General features: G+C 44.6%; 1 protein-coding gene across 1 annotated transcript in view; it reads left to right on the forward strand.

Moving 5' to 3' along the window:
* The first annotated feature begins 295 nt into the window (after positions 1–295).
* ATP10A (ATPase phospholipid transporting 10A (putative)) overlaps positions 296–15,130 on the forward strand; it is a 120,377-nt gene continuing 105,542 nt past the window's right edge. Inside the window, exon 1 of the mRNA XM_075523606.1 lies at positions 296–1,079. Within this exon, the coding sequence (XP_075379721.1) occupies positions 637–1,079 (443 nt within the window). The 5' untranslated portion in view covers positions 296–636. The remainder of the gene's footprint in view (positions 1,080–15,130) is intronic.

A 15,130-nucleotide genomic window follows, 5' to 3' on the forward strand; every position in this document is an offset into this window, starting at 1 on the left:
CCTGCCGGCCGCTCCTCAGGGACCTTGGATCAAGGCCGGTGCAGAGCTGCGAGCACTTCTGTGGAAATTTTTTCTTTCTACACCCAAACCTCCTCCTCCTCCTCCCCACATGTAACGCAAAGTCAAAAGCAGCCGATAAAATGCCACCCGCGGGTCTCTACCCCGGGGCGGGGGGCCCGCACCCGAGGCCGCCGCTGCCCGGCCGTTAGGGCCGGCTGCGCGCGGAAGCGCCGCGCTCCGTTTCCCGCCCGCGGCCCCCGCCGCCCCCGCCCCCGCCCGCGCTCCGCGCCCCGCCAGCGGCCCCGCCATGGCGTGCAGGACGGCGGCCGCCGCATCCCCCGCGCCCTGGGCCGGCCCGGGGCCCGGCCCGCCAGCGGGACAGGGCGAGGCCCGCGGGAGGAGGGCTCGGCTCGCCGCCTGCCCACGTCCCCTCCCCGGTCGAGGAGGAGGAGGAGAAAGCGAGCGAGGTCCCGGCAGAGCGGTTAGGAGAGGGTTTGAGAGAGCCCTCCTCCCCCCCCGGAGGGGAAGAGGAAAGGAGAGCCGTGGCGGGCGGCGGAGGATGATAACTTAGGGCCGTGCCTGGCGGTGGGAGCTGCCCGCGCTGCTGGGGCCAGGGCGGCTGGGAGGGCGGCAGCGATGTCCCAGGGCACGGCAGGAGGAGAGGGAGCGCCCCAGGTGCTGCCGGAGGGGAAGGAGAGGCAGAGGAAGAGGAGGCGGAGGAAGAAGAAGGAGAGTAAGACGCGGCTGGTGCGCTCCAACTTGCTGTTACCTGAGGCCGAGGTGGAGAAGTCCAAGAGGACGGTCCTGGCTAGCAACCGCCTCAAGACCACCAAGTACACGGCGCTCTCCTTCCTGCCCAAGAACCTCTTCGAGCAGTTCCACCGCCTGGCCAACGTCTACTTCGTGTTCATCGCGCTCCTCAACTTCGTGCCGGCCGTCAACGCCTTCCAGCCGGAGCTGGCCTTGGCCCCCGTGCTCTTCATCTTGGCGGTCACTGCCATCAAGGACCTGTGGGAGGATTACAGCCGCTACCGCTCCGACAACGAGATCAACCACATGGAGTGCCTGGTGTACAGCAGGTGAGGCGGGGTGGGCGCCGGGGACGGGGAGCGCTGTGGTGGCAGCCGGTGCTGGGGCCCTGCCGGGCACAGGGGCTTGGGCGAGTGGAGGTGTGGAAGCAGGGCAGCGAGCAGGTCCGTTGTGGAGCGGTTTCGTTTCCACTCCAAGCACGAAGAAACTCCCAGTTGCCCCTGGAGCTGGTGTCTGCCATCTCTTCACTCTGAACTGCAGGAGTTCCTACAGTCCTGCACCTTCAGGTGAAAGTGAATCCGCTCTGATCGGTGGGGTCCCGCAGTAAATCACTGATTTACGAGTAAGCAACATTTTTTATAGGTCTGCACATACGCTCCGGGCTTGTTGGTGTTTTATGCTTTAAAGGAAGACAGTGCATGGCAAAGTGAATGTAAGCATCACAAGCAGTGTTTGATTTGCAAGCCTTTACGCGAACACTTCCCGGTGTAAGCGGTCGGTTATACCAGTGTATAGTTTCAGGCATTAATTTGGTTTTAGCAATATGAGACCTCACTCAACTAATCTATTAAATCTTCACTGAGTGAAGGAAGGCCTGAGGCTTCTGCATTTGAGTTAGGTCTGTGAGGTTTCATGACATGAGAATTAGTGAGCCTGAGCTATGTTTGCTTTTCTAAAGAATGAGGCAGTGTTTCCATTGAACATTTACTTTTAAGCGAATGCTTTTTACTTATTGTCTCAAGTGGCATCATTCCCTGTGACTTCACTGTTTCCCAAAGCTCATGGATGGAGCGTTAGGTCATTTATCTCCTTCAGATTTTTATTTTTTTTTAATGATCTGGGCTATACATTTAGACCACAGCCTTGGTATCCGTAAGTCAGACTGAAATGACTTTTGCACCAACATTTATGTGCTCAGAATCCAGCTTTACAGAATTTTTGTTTTGCTTTTTTCTCAGTGCCACATAGTCATCTCATAGTAGCTAAGGCTAAGGTTTTCTGGGGACTGAGAGAAGAACATATTTTCCAAGGGAGCAGGTTTTAGTTCTCTTTCTGATGCTTCTAAGTCTAACAGAAACAAAACACGTGCCAAGAAGCTTACACTCTGATTCCACAGGCTGTCTGGGAGGGGTCCACTGGGCTGACGTAAGCACCGAGGCAGAGAGCAACTCTCCTATTGCAAGAAAGGCATGTGAAAAAAAAATGCTAAAAAGAATTCAGAATAGGCTGTGTTTTCAACATCAGCAGACTCAGCTTGTTATTTCACAAACTCATACCGCACAAGAAATCTCACCCTGGGATATTCCCCCATAAGTAGATATGCATGCATGGGAGCACAAGTAAAATGGGCTTATTTCTGTGAACTAAACCAAAAATAACCTAGCCAAATCAGACACGTAGGCATCGCTAACTTGAGGCTGTGTCTAGCACCTTGCTTGCCTGTAGTTGTCCTTAACTCTGAACACTTCTGGTGTTGAGGGAGATGGGTGGCAGGAGGGCTAGTAAGGGACTATTCTTGCAGTTAAGTAGCATAGTAAATTTTAGTAAAAAATTATAAAAAATAAGGATGGTTAATCTAGCCTTTACCAAACAAAATTAGTTTAGAAATAAGCTCTCATGTCTCCTCCACTGAAAAGAAAGAAGTACCTGTTGCAGAAGCTGTTCAAAATACTAACGAATACCAGTACTGGAATATTAATTTTGGAATGCTTCTCCCCCCTGCAATTTTCCATATCACTCTCTGCTGCCGAAAAAGTAGACCTGACTATGAGAAAAGGTGTACCTTTGGCATTAATATAACTTCTGCTCTTTTGGGAGTCCCAGCAAAGTGCACTGCCATTTGTACTGCTTATGCTGTGCCAGAGTAAAAGTCAGAATTGTTCCTTTTACTGCAGAGTTTGGATTACTGTTGAGAGACACTTACACAGATTAATTTGGGAGTAGTTTGCCTTTGCATTTGCATCAAAGGTGCATGTCAGCCTAATCCCTCTGGGGCAGCGAACGTGGAAGTTTAGGAACTCCGTCACCTGTTGAGGCACAGCTTTCTGCCTGGGAGCAGGGCTGAATGATGCGTCCTTACAGCCCTCTGCAGAAGCCTAGTCCCCAGTAGCAGTTTACCTATTTCCACCTTCCAGCAGTCCCTAGGAAAAGCTTCCCTCCCCCAGTTAAAAAAGAAAAGCAAAACAGGAGGTTAAAATAATTTGCTTATATGTTTTTAATCTGCCCAATTTTCTTCCTTTTTAGCCTTTTTTAAACTTCACCAAGTCACCTTTTTGAATGTCCCCCAGCCCCAGTGAGTGAGATGGGACTAGAAACTTGCTATGTTTGGAGATAAAAACTAAGATTCTCACTAACTCGAGTGACGGGGAACCAAGATTGAGAGATTTGTATCAAGGTCATGAAAGTTGCTGGGCATGAGTTCAGAAAAGCTGTTTTCTCAGAAAGGTGTCATGCCGGGAGAAAGGCAAGCAATTGGATGTGACTTTGTTTCTGGAAAAATGTTGAATCATAAATGTCACTTAAGGAAGTAATAAATGACAGCTTTTCTCTCCACATCCGTTTTATGCTGATCACTTAATCAGTTTTACCACCTTTTGACCAAAGCAGACTCTCTCCCTCTCTCTCCCCTGCTCTGCCACTTCCTTGTGGTGTCGTGGAGGCAGACTTTGATGCAAATGCTGTCCGTGATAGAGATGCTTCTGTGCGTAGGGCAGGTTAATGAACATAGCTGCAGTCATGTGGTCCCCTAGGGCTGCCAGATAGCAGTGACTCTTCTCTTGCTGGTCAGTACTTCGTAGCACTGAAAGAGGCCTTCTGCGAGACAGGATGTGTCCAAGTGCCAGGGTACTCCTCTGCGCCGTGATGGGCTCCCTTTCCCGCCAGCTTCCCACGCAGCTGCAGGAGAGCCACCTCAAATGTGGACTACAGCGTTCAAACACAGGCTACAGCAAATGACAGCAAATTATAACAGTCAACAACTTGAGACAGGGACTTTTGCTTCACAGTAGCAGGGAAAAGCCCTCTATCTCATGTTATATACTGTTTAGTGACCAAGTAAAGATTCAAGTCAGATCCTGTGTGTTCTGTCATATATCCTCCACGTGCTTTTTCCTGGCTGCTGAAGTACCTGTCCCCTGTTAGATACAAGCAGCAATTAATGATGCAACATCTACAGGACAGAGAGAAAGCAAGGGTAGACAGAGCCCACTGCTACTCAGGCAAGCTCATCAGGAGGAGGTTCAACAGCATGCAAGCAGCGTCCACTGCGAGGTCCTCTGGAGCAGCCTATGCAGGCAGATCATGTCAGTAATCTGATGTGGGGGAAAAGACTGTTCTCCTGCAACGCTGACTGCTTGACAGCTGGTGCGCAGACTAGGCCTTCTTCCTCCCGCCTGCCCAGTGGTGTGGACTCAGATGACCCATTCTCATACAGCCACTGCTGAATCAGTGACTCAGTGGCTCATAGTTGGCAACACTTACCAGACGATAGAACAGCAAAGGATGATCCAACCTAAAGTAAAAAGCTGAAGAGAGATGCAGCTTGTTTTCGCAGAAAGAAAACAGCTTTCGTTTAGAAATTCTGGGTGTTTTGGAGAGTCCCTCAAAAGATATTGCTTTCTAGAGTCAGATGGTGGAAAGGGAAAAGACCTGATTCTTTGAATAAATTGAAAGAAGCTGTTGAGTTTGAATTGGCAGCGTATGTCGAGGAATGAAACACGCTGGAGAACTGCAGACTTGTGTTGCTCTGTGATGGAGTTTGCGGGTCTGCCTGTAAGAGCAGTCAGGGTCTTGATAGGTAAAGAGGGAAGGTTTCTTAGCAAAGAGGAGTTAATAGGGCCTCTCTCCGGAGGCCTTTAAGGGCACCTCTCCTATTTGGCAATATAGAGGAAATTAGGCACTTACTTTAGGAGGGCAGTTTCACAGGTCATCTAGAATTTAGATTCAGTGCAGGTGCTTAAGTTAGGAATGCTGGATCACAGCCAAAACTCTTAGTTGGTTTAAATGGAGGGAAGTTACAAAGGCATTAGAGCCCAGCCTGCAGAAAATTGTTTTGTGTGCATAACCTTTGCAAATCTGTGATCATCTTAGTCTCCTCTTTTTGTTCCTCTTCCTCATTTCCATCACTCAGGGATGGAGGGTGAAGACTGGAGATTACAAATTTGCAGTCTTAATGGTGCAATCTTGTTTGGCTAGTTACTTTTCTGTGTTATTATCTTCGACTTGGAGGATGGGAGGGTGATTTTTTCTTTGCAGTTACTGTCCTCCAGCGCTCACCAGCTCTGGCTGGAGTTGTGGATTGCACATGTAAATACTTGCTCCAAATAATTGCAGGATGCACACATTGCTGCCGCTGTTAAATACTTGATAGAACTAAATTTGTCACTGGAGCAGAAGTGTTAAAACTCTTCTAAGCAGGGGCTTTGTTTTCGGTGTGCTGTTACAAAGTATGGTATACATTTACATGGTATGTAAATAGAAGATGAATACTGATAACTACAATCACAACAAATAATGGCACTCATCCAGCAGGGAATTACATTTTGTTACCGACTCAGTGCTGTGTTGGTGAAATAATCTCTACTAACAATTTTCTAGGAGCCTTATGTTCAAAACCAAAGGGCTTTGCTTTTTAAATCTACTCTCCAATTCTTGCTGTGTCCATTGAAGAGTATTGCTAAAGAATGTAATGGTCTCTGCATACTGATCAGAGAGTGGTAACTGCTTCTTCTGTCAACCTGTGACTTAGAAAATCCATGACAAATTGGAATTTATGACCGGATATTTGTCTCCCCTGAGGTGTGGAAAATGTTTAATGGGGCACTCAGGCAGCTATCAAAGCAGGCTGTTTTACATTAAATGTTAATTTCTTTCTGCAGAACTCAAGAGGAGGAGAGAAGAGAGTTCAATGTGGGCATCAAACATTTTGATGTGTTTCATATAGTTTCCAAAATATGCTCCCTTCTTCCTCCCTTCTGCCAACCTGCCAGTGAAAGCAATTCCAGCCTTGGAGAAAAAAGATACAGCAGTGTTACCAAATCCTCACAAGGGCACAGCAGATCCCACTCATGGCCTCTAAAATAGCCACATGATGACTTGCCTGGCAACCACTTCACTTCTTAGGTGCCTTATTTTGCTGGCAACACCAGTCTCTGGGGAGTTGGGTTGTGATTCTCTCCCACTACTACCTGAATAGACCAGAGTAGCTTCTTGTCCCAAAACGTGCTGGCAGGGTAAGACATTTCTCACCAGAAGAAATAAGCTTGTCTCATCCCTTCCAGAACACAAATGTCACTAGATGTGATTCAAAAGGAAACTACCTGGGATTACTCAGTTTCCTCTGTGAGTGAGCTTAGTGCACAGGAAGCTGAAAGCAGAAAGTAGTGGTCTGAATCTGTTGGTGAAGTCAGTGTTCCCTCCTTGAGTTTCAGAGAGGTGTGGCTCTGTTCACGTTACTGTGTCTTTGTCCTTCACTTCAGTTTGGGCCAGGCTGACAGTGAGTAAACTCACTGGGAGATGTAGCGGAGGTTCTTCTGTTAGACTGAGAGGGAGCGATTTCATTCGGTAGTAGAGTTTATCCTAGTAGGAAGGGATCTCTGTGCTAATCTTCTGAGATGTAGCCAGCTGCAATGCACAGGAGAACCCATCGGTCTATCCAACTATATGTACGCAGTTTATTTGCTATTCATGTAGGGCAAATTTTCTAAGTGCTTGAGCTTCACTACTGGAAAAGAAAAATGCTTCCCTCTTATTACTAAGTTCTTTCATTTGTATAGGATGTCATGAGAGCAGTTGTAGGCTGTTTCACATGCCTCTGGCTAACTGCCAAAGAAGATACTGTTAATCTCCACTGAAAGACCTAGTGATGTCCCCAAATTAATTTTTGCAGATGCATGCTGCACTCTGGAGAGACACTGTAGCTTGTGTTAAGCAGACCACAGCCCAGAAGTATAAGTGCCTACCTTGTACACAGATCTACTTGCTCTCATGTGTCGGTATTATCTTGAGACCATTATTATTGCTAGAGGTGGCCGAAAGAAGAATAACAGATCTGCTTGATTCTGTCAGAGTACGCTTCCAAAGAAATTATACAAGAGGAAAGAATAGCATGTATTGTTGAACTCTGCCTGATACTGTGATTCCAGATTCCACCTTCCACATGTCTAGTCAACAGAACTGAAAACCAGAACTGAAAACCCTGACAACCATGCTATAGATCAATGTTTTATGGAGCTGCTTGTTAGCTAGCATGGCATAACTTAGCCAGAGCATTCCTCCCACTAGCAGACCAGTCCTCCAGAAGTACTTACTAGAGTAGTGCTCTCAAGCTCTGTCTGGGAGGCCTTAATTTTACCATGGGAGTGTTGGAGGACTCCAGGGAATGAAGAAGGCTTAAACAGCTTCTTGTGGTTTTCCCTCCTCCTTCTGACTAATATTGGCTGATAAGGAAGATGAAAATAAAGAAAGAAGGAGGCTCCCTGCCACTGGGCAGGACTTACTCAGACGCCTCATCCAGGTTTACACAACCGTTATGGATGGAAAGGCTGCCTACCTTGATGCAGCAGCAGGAGAAGCTTGAGTGCCAAATCTTCCCTTGCCGTGTAATCCAGCATGTTCCCTATTTGCAGGGTAGTTGCTCTGCCCAAGAGCAGTCTAAGAGGTGCCTCTCCTCTCCCCCTGCAACACTAGGTCTTTTGGGTATGTGGACCTTTTGTGGTATACATATAAGGGCAACGCAGCTGGCAAGCCAAATGCACGGCTTCAGGGTTATGCCCAATTTGCAGGATTTACACTGTGCAGGCTTGGTTTTAGCAACCACGTATATTGAGAGCAATTAAGTTCATGAAAAGCACAACAGTTTGTTTCAATTCACATAGCTGGGGAGGCGAACCAGTTTCCACAGCTTACCTTCAGCCTCAGTGTTTTCACTTGGTAGCCGGCACTAATAGAACTATGTTAGTGGCCCGTCATGTTTGTACCCAGAAGAGATCTGCAGCAGAAACACGATCCGAACCCTGCTGCTACCCTGCAGCAATACACTCTGCCTGACCTTGTCTCACCAGGATCTGGAAGCAAGACAGTGGGATTCTCCACACACTAGGCCAGGGAGAGTGCATTTCAGTGAATGGCATAATCATAAAGTGAGGAGCTGACCTGATGCTAAAAGCCAGGACACTGACCTCTTACTGATAACTTTGCGTAGGTATGGGCAGTAGCTTCCTCCGATGTATGTCAAGCACAAAGTTGACCCACACGCAAAATGCAGCCGCAACGCAAATGTGTGAAATACGCTAGCTTATAGGTTTTCCTAGGTACGTGCTTGTGGTGGTGTGGAGGGGAGAGGGCCTAACAGTGACATCCGGTTCCAGGAGCTTGAATGGCCCTAATATTGAGCTCAACTGAGGAAATGTACATCTACAAATATATCTTTGATTCTGAAAGATTTTATAAAGCAAGCCTTAGATTTAGTTTGAGGAAGATGACGTGCATGTTTCTGAATGAGTTGGTTTAATCTTTGCTGCGTGTCTGGGAAGTGGGAACGAGGGGAGTTCAAACTAAGAGTGCACTTTCAGTGCATGCACGATGTAAGCTGAGAGGAACAACTTTCTCTCTTTTACTATTTCTAGGATACAGCTACACAGCCTGTCCATAGAAAGCTGCTAGCTACCCAGCTAATAGGGTGTTCTGTCCTGTGGACTGCTGAGGATATCTAACCCTTATGAGCTGGCAAACTACCACCTAGTTCTTTGCTCCAACAGGAGCAATGTTTTATTCTGTTTCAAGAGTGTTGCAGGTGAAGACCTCTGCCGTGGTCAGCCTACATCCTTAAGGCCATGTTGTATGGTCAAAGGACAGTCTTGAACTGGCAAGGCATGCATTTTCAGGGGCAAGGTATGCATTTTAGGGGAGGGAAACATCCGCCATCTCCTCTGCTATTTTATAACAATTTTATTCTTGCCTGATCACAATTTCTCTGGAGTGACAAATAGGCTGGTCTCTCCAGTGCAGTGGCCAACATTTGCATCATGCCCAGTCATTTCATAAACCCAGACTCTGCTGGAGATTTGTTATAATAGGCATGGAGGTCACTTGTTTTGTTTTTATGTTCTGGTTGCCTGGAAATACTGACCTACTTCAAGGAAGAGTTTAAATGTTTGACTGACAACTGCACTCCAGTTCTTATATATCTGTGCTGCTGTTATATTAACACTGAGGGTGTGAACACTATTGCAGAATATTTGATATTTCTGTAATTTTGATGGAGGTTTTAGTTTTGACCTTTGAGAGCGAAAGGGAAAGTCCATTATGAAGTGACAGCATTTGTAACCATAGCTCTTTACCTTTGTATGTTATCTTAGGCTTGCTAGGCTTTTTCTAAGTTGCACAGCCATATATACCTATATGCTTGCCCCTTGTCTGTTCACCTTCCTGCCTTCCAGTAACAACCTGAATATGCCTGTTTTGGTTATGTTAGCTGATTTTGTTTGTCCACTAACAAGTTGTTGGGCAAGTTGTTGTGAAATCTCCCATAATATTGAGGCCAACACACAAAGTGCTGAACAGCTGTGGGCATGTTCACGATCTCTCAAAATCTAGACATGGAGTAAGATGCCTCAGAAGAGATGCCAGTGGACAAATTTTAGCAGGCAGATTTAGCAGCCAAACCCTTAAAGATGCAGGAAGTTCAATAAGTGCATTAGAGAGACGTAATCTATTTTGTGCTAAAGTAGATTATAAGAAATCAAATCTAATCCAGCTAAGTCTGATCTTGTAGTTAGTGCATTATTTTTGTGTGGGCCCACACTTATATTTGGGGGTTCAGATGCTTTCTATGTTTTCTTTTTCTCCCTTTTTAGAATTCCCATGTTTTCATTGTCAGCTTCCCCTTGCTATGCTTCCCTCTTTGTTGTACACCTGCAAAGCTGTGAAGCAAAAGCTTGATTTTATACAGTTTACCGGAATGAAGACATATATTGTTTTTTTCTGCACACTTGAGAGCATTTTGATCTTCCTTCCTTCATTATCATATGTTCATATTTTATCAGAGATGCTTGGATAGCAGTGCCTGTCTTCTGATTGATAGACAGGTTGATTTGCATCTTAACTCTTCTGCATATGCCATTAGTTGTCTTCCCTGTAAACAGTAGTGAGACTCTGATTGTAGCTGGCTGGCAGGAAACCCTCTCAAGTGCTAATTAGATTCTCTCTCACCTGACAATGGTATTTCCTGAATGAGTTTTGTCAGATTCTTTCTGGGATATGAGGTGAGATTTATTTCACATTGCTTTTAGCTAAAAGGTACGTGTCCAATCTGACCAAGTCCTCTACACTTGTGCCACAATCAGTGGAGAGCATTGAACAGTTCGGGGGGAGGGGGGAATCATTCCAGTTTATTTGAGGCACTTACCTTAGGTTAGTTTGAATCAGGAGGTCCTTACCTCTCTCCAGTGATGACATAGGTGAAGCTGAACTATATGACTTGCTGACTAGATGGCTTGCTAGATGACTAGATACAGCTAAGTTCAGGTAAGATCAATCCCATTAGTAAACTCAGAGGGGATAGATTTTAATTCCCATTAATGTTCCATATGATTTTTGGACTGTAGAAGAGTAGCCTGTCCTGCTCAATATATTTAATGATTTATTTAAGAACTATGCTTTGGAATCACAGATGCAAGTATGTTCACCTGTCAGGTGAAGGGAGTAACCCAGTATCCACTGTCTCATCTCCTGCCACACTCTGCCTTCAGCATTAGCCATGAACATATTGTTCATATATGTGACATGTATGTATATCATTTATCTCAGTGCTGAGAAACAATGTAAGAGATGAGTTGTTATCAATAAATAATTATCCTCTTTGAATAACTGATTACATTTGTATTTCTGTGGAGTTTTTCAGACTGCCCACATAATGTGAGGAATCTTGGTATTTTGGGATGTTATTTGCTCTTTAACCTCACATGCAGCTTTTGGGGAGGAGTGTTGAAACGTAAGGTGGAAAGTTCCTAATTCTGCTTTCTTCTGTTTGTCTGGATGTACCTAAATATTAGGTCAACTAAAAGCACTTTGCAAGTTGTGTCTCTTAAAATGCAGAGGGCAACTGTGTGTTTGACATAATTATGGCTGTTACAAGAGTGAAAGTGGGGCTTCACTGTCAGGTGTCTCACAAATATCACATATCGCTGTTGGGATTATGTTTTATGTCCAGTAGGATCAGATGTTAAAACCTGCAAGGGATATTGCTAGGTGATCAGGGATGGAATCAGAAGGATCAGTGGTGAAATTATTCTGCTAATTTTGAGTATCACTGATTTACCCTTCGTTGCCAATTTCTGTGCTGGAATTTTAGTGCCTGTCCACATGGGAGCACAGGCACATGCAGACATACCATGTAGCCGTATAAGAGGTGTAGCACCATAAGATGTCATGCCACTGTTTGCTATCTTGAAAGTCCCAAGTTCTGTTCATCTGATTGAAGCATTTGATACTGTGCTCTTCCTGATTGTTCAGGCTTAAATGTACTGTCTCCTATTAGGTTTTTTCTTACATATGTCTCATTTATTTTCAGTGCAGTTCCCTGTGTCTGTGTGCTTTTTGTGATGGGATCATGGTTGTGTGTGGGAGCTCCTATTTCTGTCAGATCCTGTGGGAGCTTTCCAAATGGAAGTTTAACAGAAAAGCTGTACCGCAGCTGAGCCAACCATCAGTCCAGTGGTGCTGATGTTTAATCTGCCACACCCATTTTCCAGGAGTCCAATTTAAAGTCCATACAGCCCTTGTCATGGACTGAACAATCCACGATATCCCCTCAATTTGAGGAATACCACAGTGGACTCTATTTTTTAAGTCCTACCATGTTATATAACAAACCTGACTTATTAGCAGTGAAATAGCTTTTCTTCCTGGAGTGGGACGTCTGCCAGCTCATGCCAGAAAAATGTGTGTAAGACCTGTAAGACCCATCTGCCAAAGAATATTGCAGCATAGGATCCCCAGCCTGACAGTGTATCACTATACATAAAGCTAACGAAGCTAGCACTGAAATGTAGTCTAGGATGAAAAGTCAACAACCAGTGGATTTTCTGTATTTGCCAAGTGTTTGGTTGTTGATGTGGTTTTTATTTTGGTGGGGTTTTTGTGTTTGGTTTTTCTTCCAGTTAATATGCCAGGTAGAAATTATCAGTTACTACCCCAGTTTCAAAACTGTTAGAGAATCATTACCAATCTCACTGAAGATAAAACTCTTGAGAAAACTTAAGTCCAAAACATTTACTCCTTTTTCAGACAGAAGTACTGAAGAAGAATCTAGGACAATAAAGACAGAAGTAGTGTCTTTTAAGCACATACAGAGTCTCTACCTTTTAAAGCCTTTGTTCAGCATTTTAGTGTAACCTTTCTCTAAAATTCCCCATGGTTATTCTAAATTCAATCCTCCTTGGAATGCAGGGAGCAGAAGAGAAGGAGGAGAGTTCCTGAGTTTATTTTCAATGGCATTTGGTTTGGCTTGGAGGATTTTATATTGCTAATTTGGTCCTTGCATATTAATTCATGTTCTTCCTCTGCTGCTCCTAAATTGGAAATTTCCTATTTTGCATCTGGCAATCTTGTCCTCAGTTGTTTAACCTTTATGCTTTATCACTAGAAATAGCTGTTTTGTGCAGTGAATCCAGCCTCTTAGTCATAATAACATTCCCTTCAGCAACTTCTAGAAAGGTTTTGGGGTTTGTTTTTTTTTGTTTTGCTTTTTAATCACTATCCACATTTACAGAAAGCATTGGTGCTTTCTGAGTTGGTGGTGCTGCATCCTACCAAAAAGTTTTAGGCAAGAAAAAGACAATACTTGTTCTTTACTCTTTACCATTGGAAGAAAGTTTAGAAACACAACCACATCTACAGATGTGGTTAAGACCAACGGTGCATTGCCTCAGGTAGTCGAGCAGTATTCAAACTACATGCAAACCCGATTGCTGATCATTTAGGAGCAGAGTTCTTACTTTTCCAGTTACTGAATATACATCCAGATGTCCAGCACTTCTGTGGGATGTCTCCTCATCCATGTCTAACTTTTCTGACCTGCTTTTGTAACTCATTAGTTCCAGTTAGATTCCACAGCAGTTCATTCCACAGAGGTCATACACAATATGAAAATACCATCTGCAGAAGAAGGGTCCCCAGTCAGTGTTCTCTGTAACTTTTATTACTGTGCTACACACCTGTACATATTTAGTGGGAGCGCTGAGGTGGTATGCAGTACACAGTGTATATAGAAAGCTTAGTCCGTTCCTCTTTTTGCCCAAGTATAACTCAAATAAGAAGCAAAGCCCAGAAAAGGAGAGATTTTTTTTTTTTTGGTGTGACTTCCTATGCAGTTGGTTACATGAATGCCAGTCCTTAAAACTCTCAGCTGTAAAAAGTGTGTTTATATGGCACACATGCAGCATGAAGCAGGGTTGTCCCAACGGGTATATCTAGACACCTTCAGAGCACCATGCAGAGGTGCTTGCTGCTCTGGAAGCAATATGGGCCATTACTGCTGTGCTGTCTCTTAGCTGGGCTTGTCAGCTCAGACACGGCCAAATTCACATGACTAACAGTTTTCTGTTTGTGGATGGAGCACAGCTGGTGGCAGTTTGGGATCCTGCACCCTGCTCTAATTTATTGTCCTTTGACTGAAAAAGCCAGTAAGAATGTCCAGTAAATGCAGATGCAAATTGCATGACTACGCTTAATTTTCGGGGGTTATTTTAGTTTAACTGTGACCAAATAAATGGTAAACCATGATTCTTGTTACTGGCAGTTAATGCAGCAGTGTTTCCTAAATAACTTTGGATGAGGAAGTAAATTGTAAAAAACAGAAGCCTGTCAAAACACCTTTTTTTTTTTTTAGAGACATGTATATAATAGGTGTGATTTACCACATCAGCACAGATCAAATTACCAGAAGACTCATGATTCAGGGTTGAAAAGCAAATTAAACAAGCTGGATTTAGGCTTAAGATATTCAAGTGAAGCAGGTGTAAACAAGTGCTACTGCAAGTTTTTATCCTTCTACCATATTTCTGCCATCTGAATCCATTTTTACTGAGAACTTAAATGAAGTGAAAAAACTGCTTTTTAATTCTTAGGAAGGGAGCACAACATTCTTAGGAGTTTTCCAAACCTTCAAAAAAGTAACCTGTCAGTGCCACAGCAGCATAGGCAGTTCATGTTCCAGAGTAATGTTTACCCTGCTTGAAGTCAGTAGGAGAACTCTCTTTGAGCCATGAGTTTTCCCCTGGCTTTCTAAAATAAGACCTTTTTTGCAAGTCAGACCTTCCTTTGGTCAATCTGACGCCCTCCGTATGATGTATGGGATCACCTCCCATGGCCTTAAACTTCACTGGCTTTCATACTTGATGGCTGCCTGCATCTGTCCCTGTCGTAAGGGCAATCCCTGGTGATCTGTGTAGGGAACTCAAAGGCACTTTCAGGCTGCCCAGCAAGGAGGTCTGTGTTTGCACTGCGGCAGGCTGGTGTGTCAGTATAAGCAGAGCCCAACTCAGCATTACTCAGATCAGTGTCTCCAAGCTGCTCAGCAAGGCTTGTTAGCTAGTCTGTGATGCATGTAATGCTTCATTATAGTCATACTGCTTTGAGAGGAAAGCTGGCTGTACAGAAGTTGGTTCAAATGTCTCCAACATGAGTTTCAAGACTATTTTGCACCTTGGAGGACTATGTGAGCCTGGTTTACATACATGTTCTAATCAAGGAGAAATATTGAGGTTAAAATGTTTACAGGTGTAGATAGCACTGTCAAATGTTCAGTCCTTGGACTGAGGAAGTATTAAAAAGATGACTGGGAGCTTAGTAAGTCTTAAAATGTATATGAGCGGAGCCATAGCTGTTTCTCTGTAAAGGAGCAGAGGGCATTTTGTAAACATCAGTTGGTTTGCTTTACAACAGGGTGGGTACAAGGAGAAAGTGGTCAGAGTGACAGTTTTGCTGTTTTGTCAAGAGAAAGTGTGGCTTCACACTTAGCAAGTTAGCAGTTTGTATGCTGGGACAGCCATCTAATTTTGCATAGCTGTGCAGTATATCAAGAAACCTCTGAATAATAGAC

Source organism: Mycteria americana, chromosome 1, assembly GCF_035582795.1.
Source record: "Mycteria americana isolate JAX WOST 10 ecotype Jacksonville Zoo and Gardens chromosome 1, USCA_MyAme_1.0, whole genome shotgun sequence".
Lineage (NCBI taxonomy): Eukaryota > Metazoa > Chordata > Aves > Ciconiiformes > Ciconiidae > Mycteria > Mycteria americana.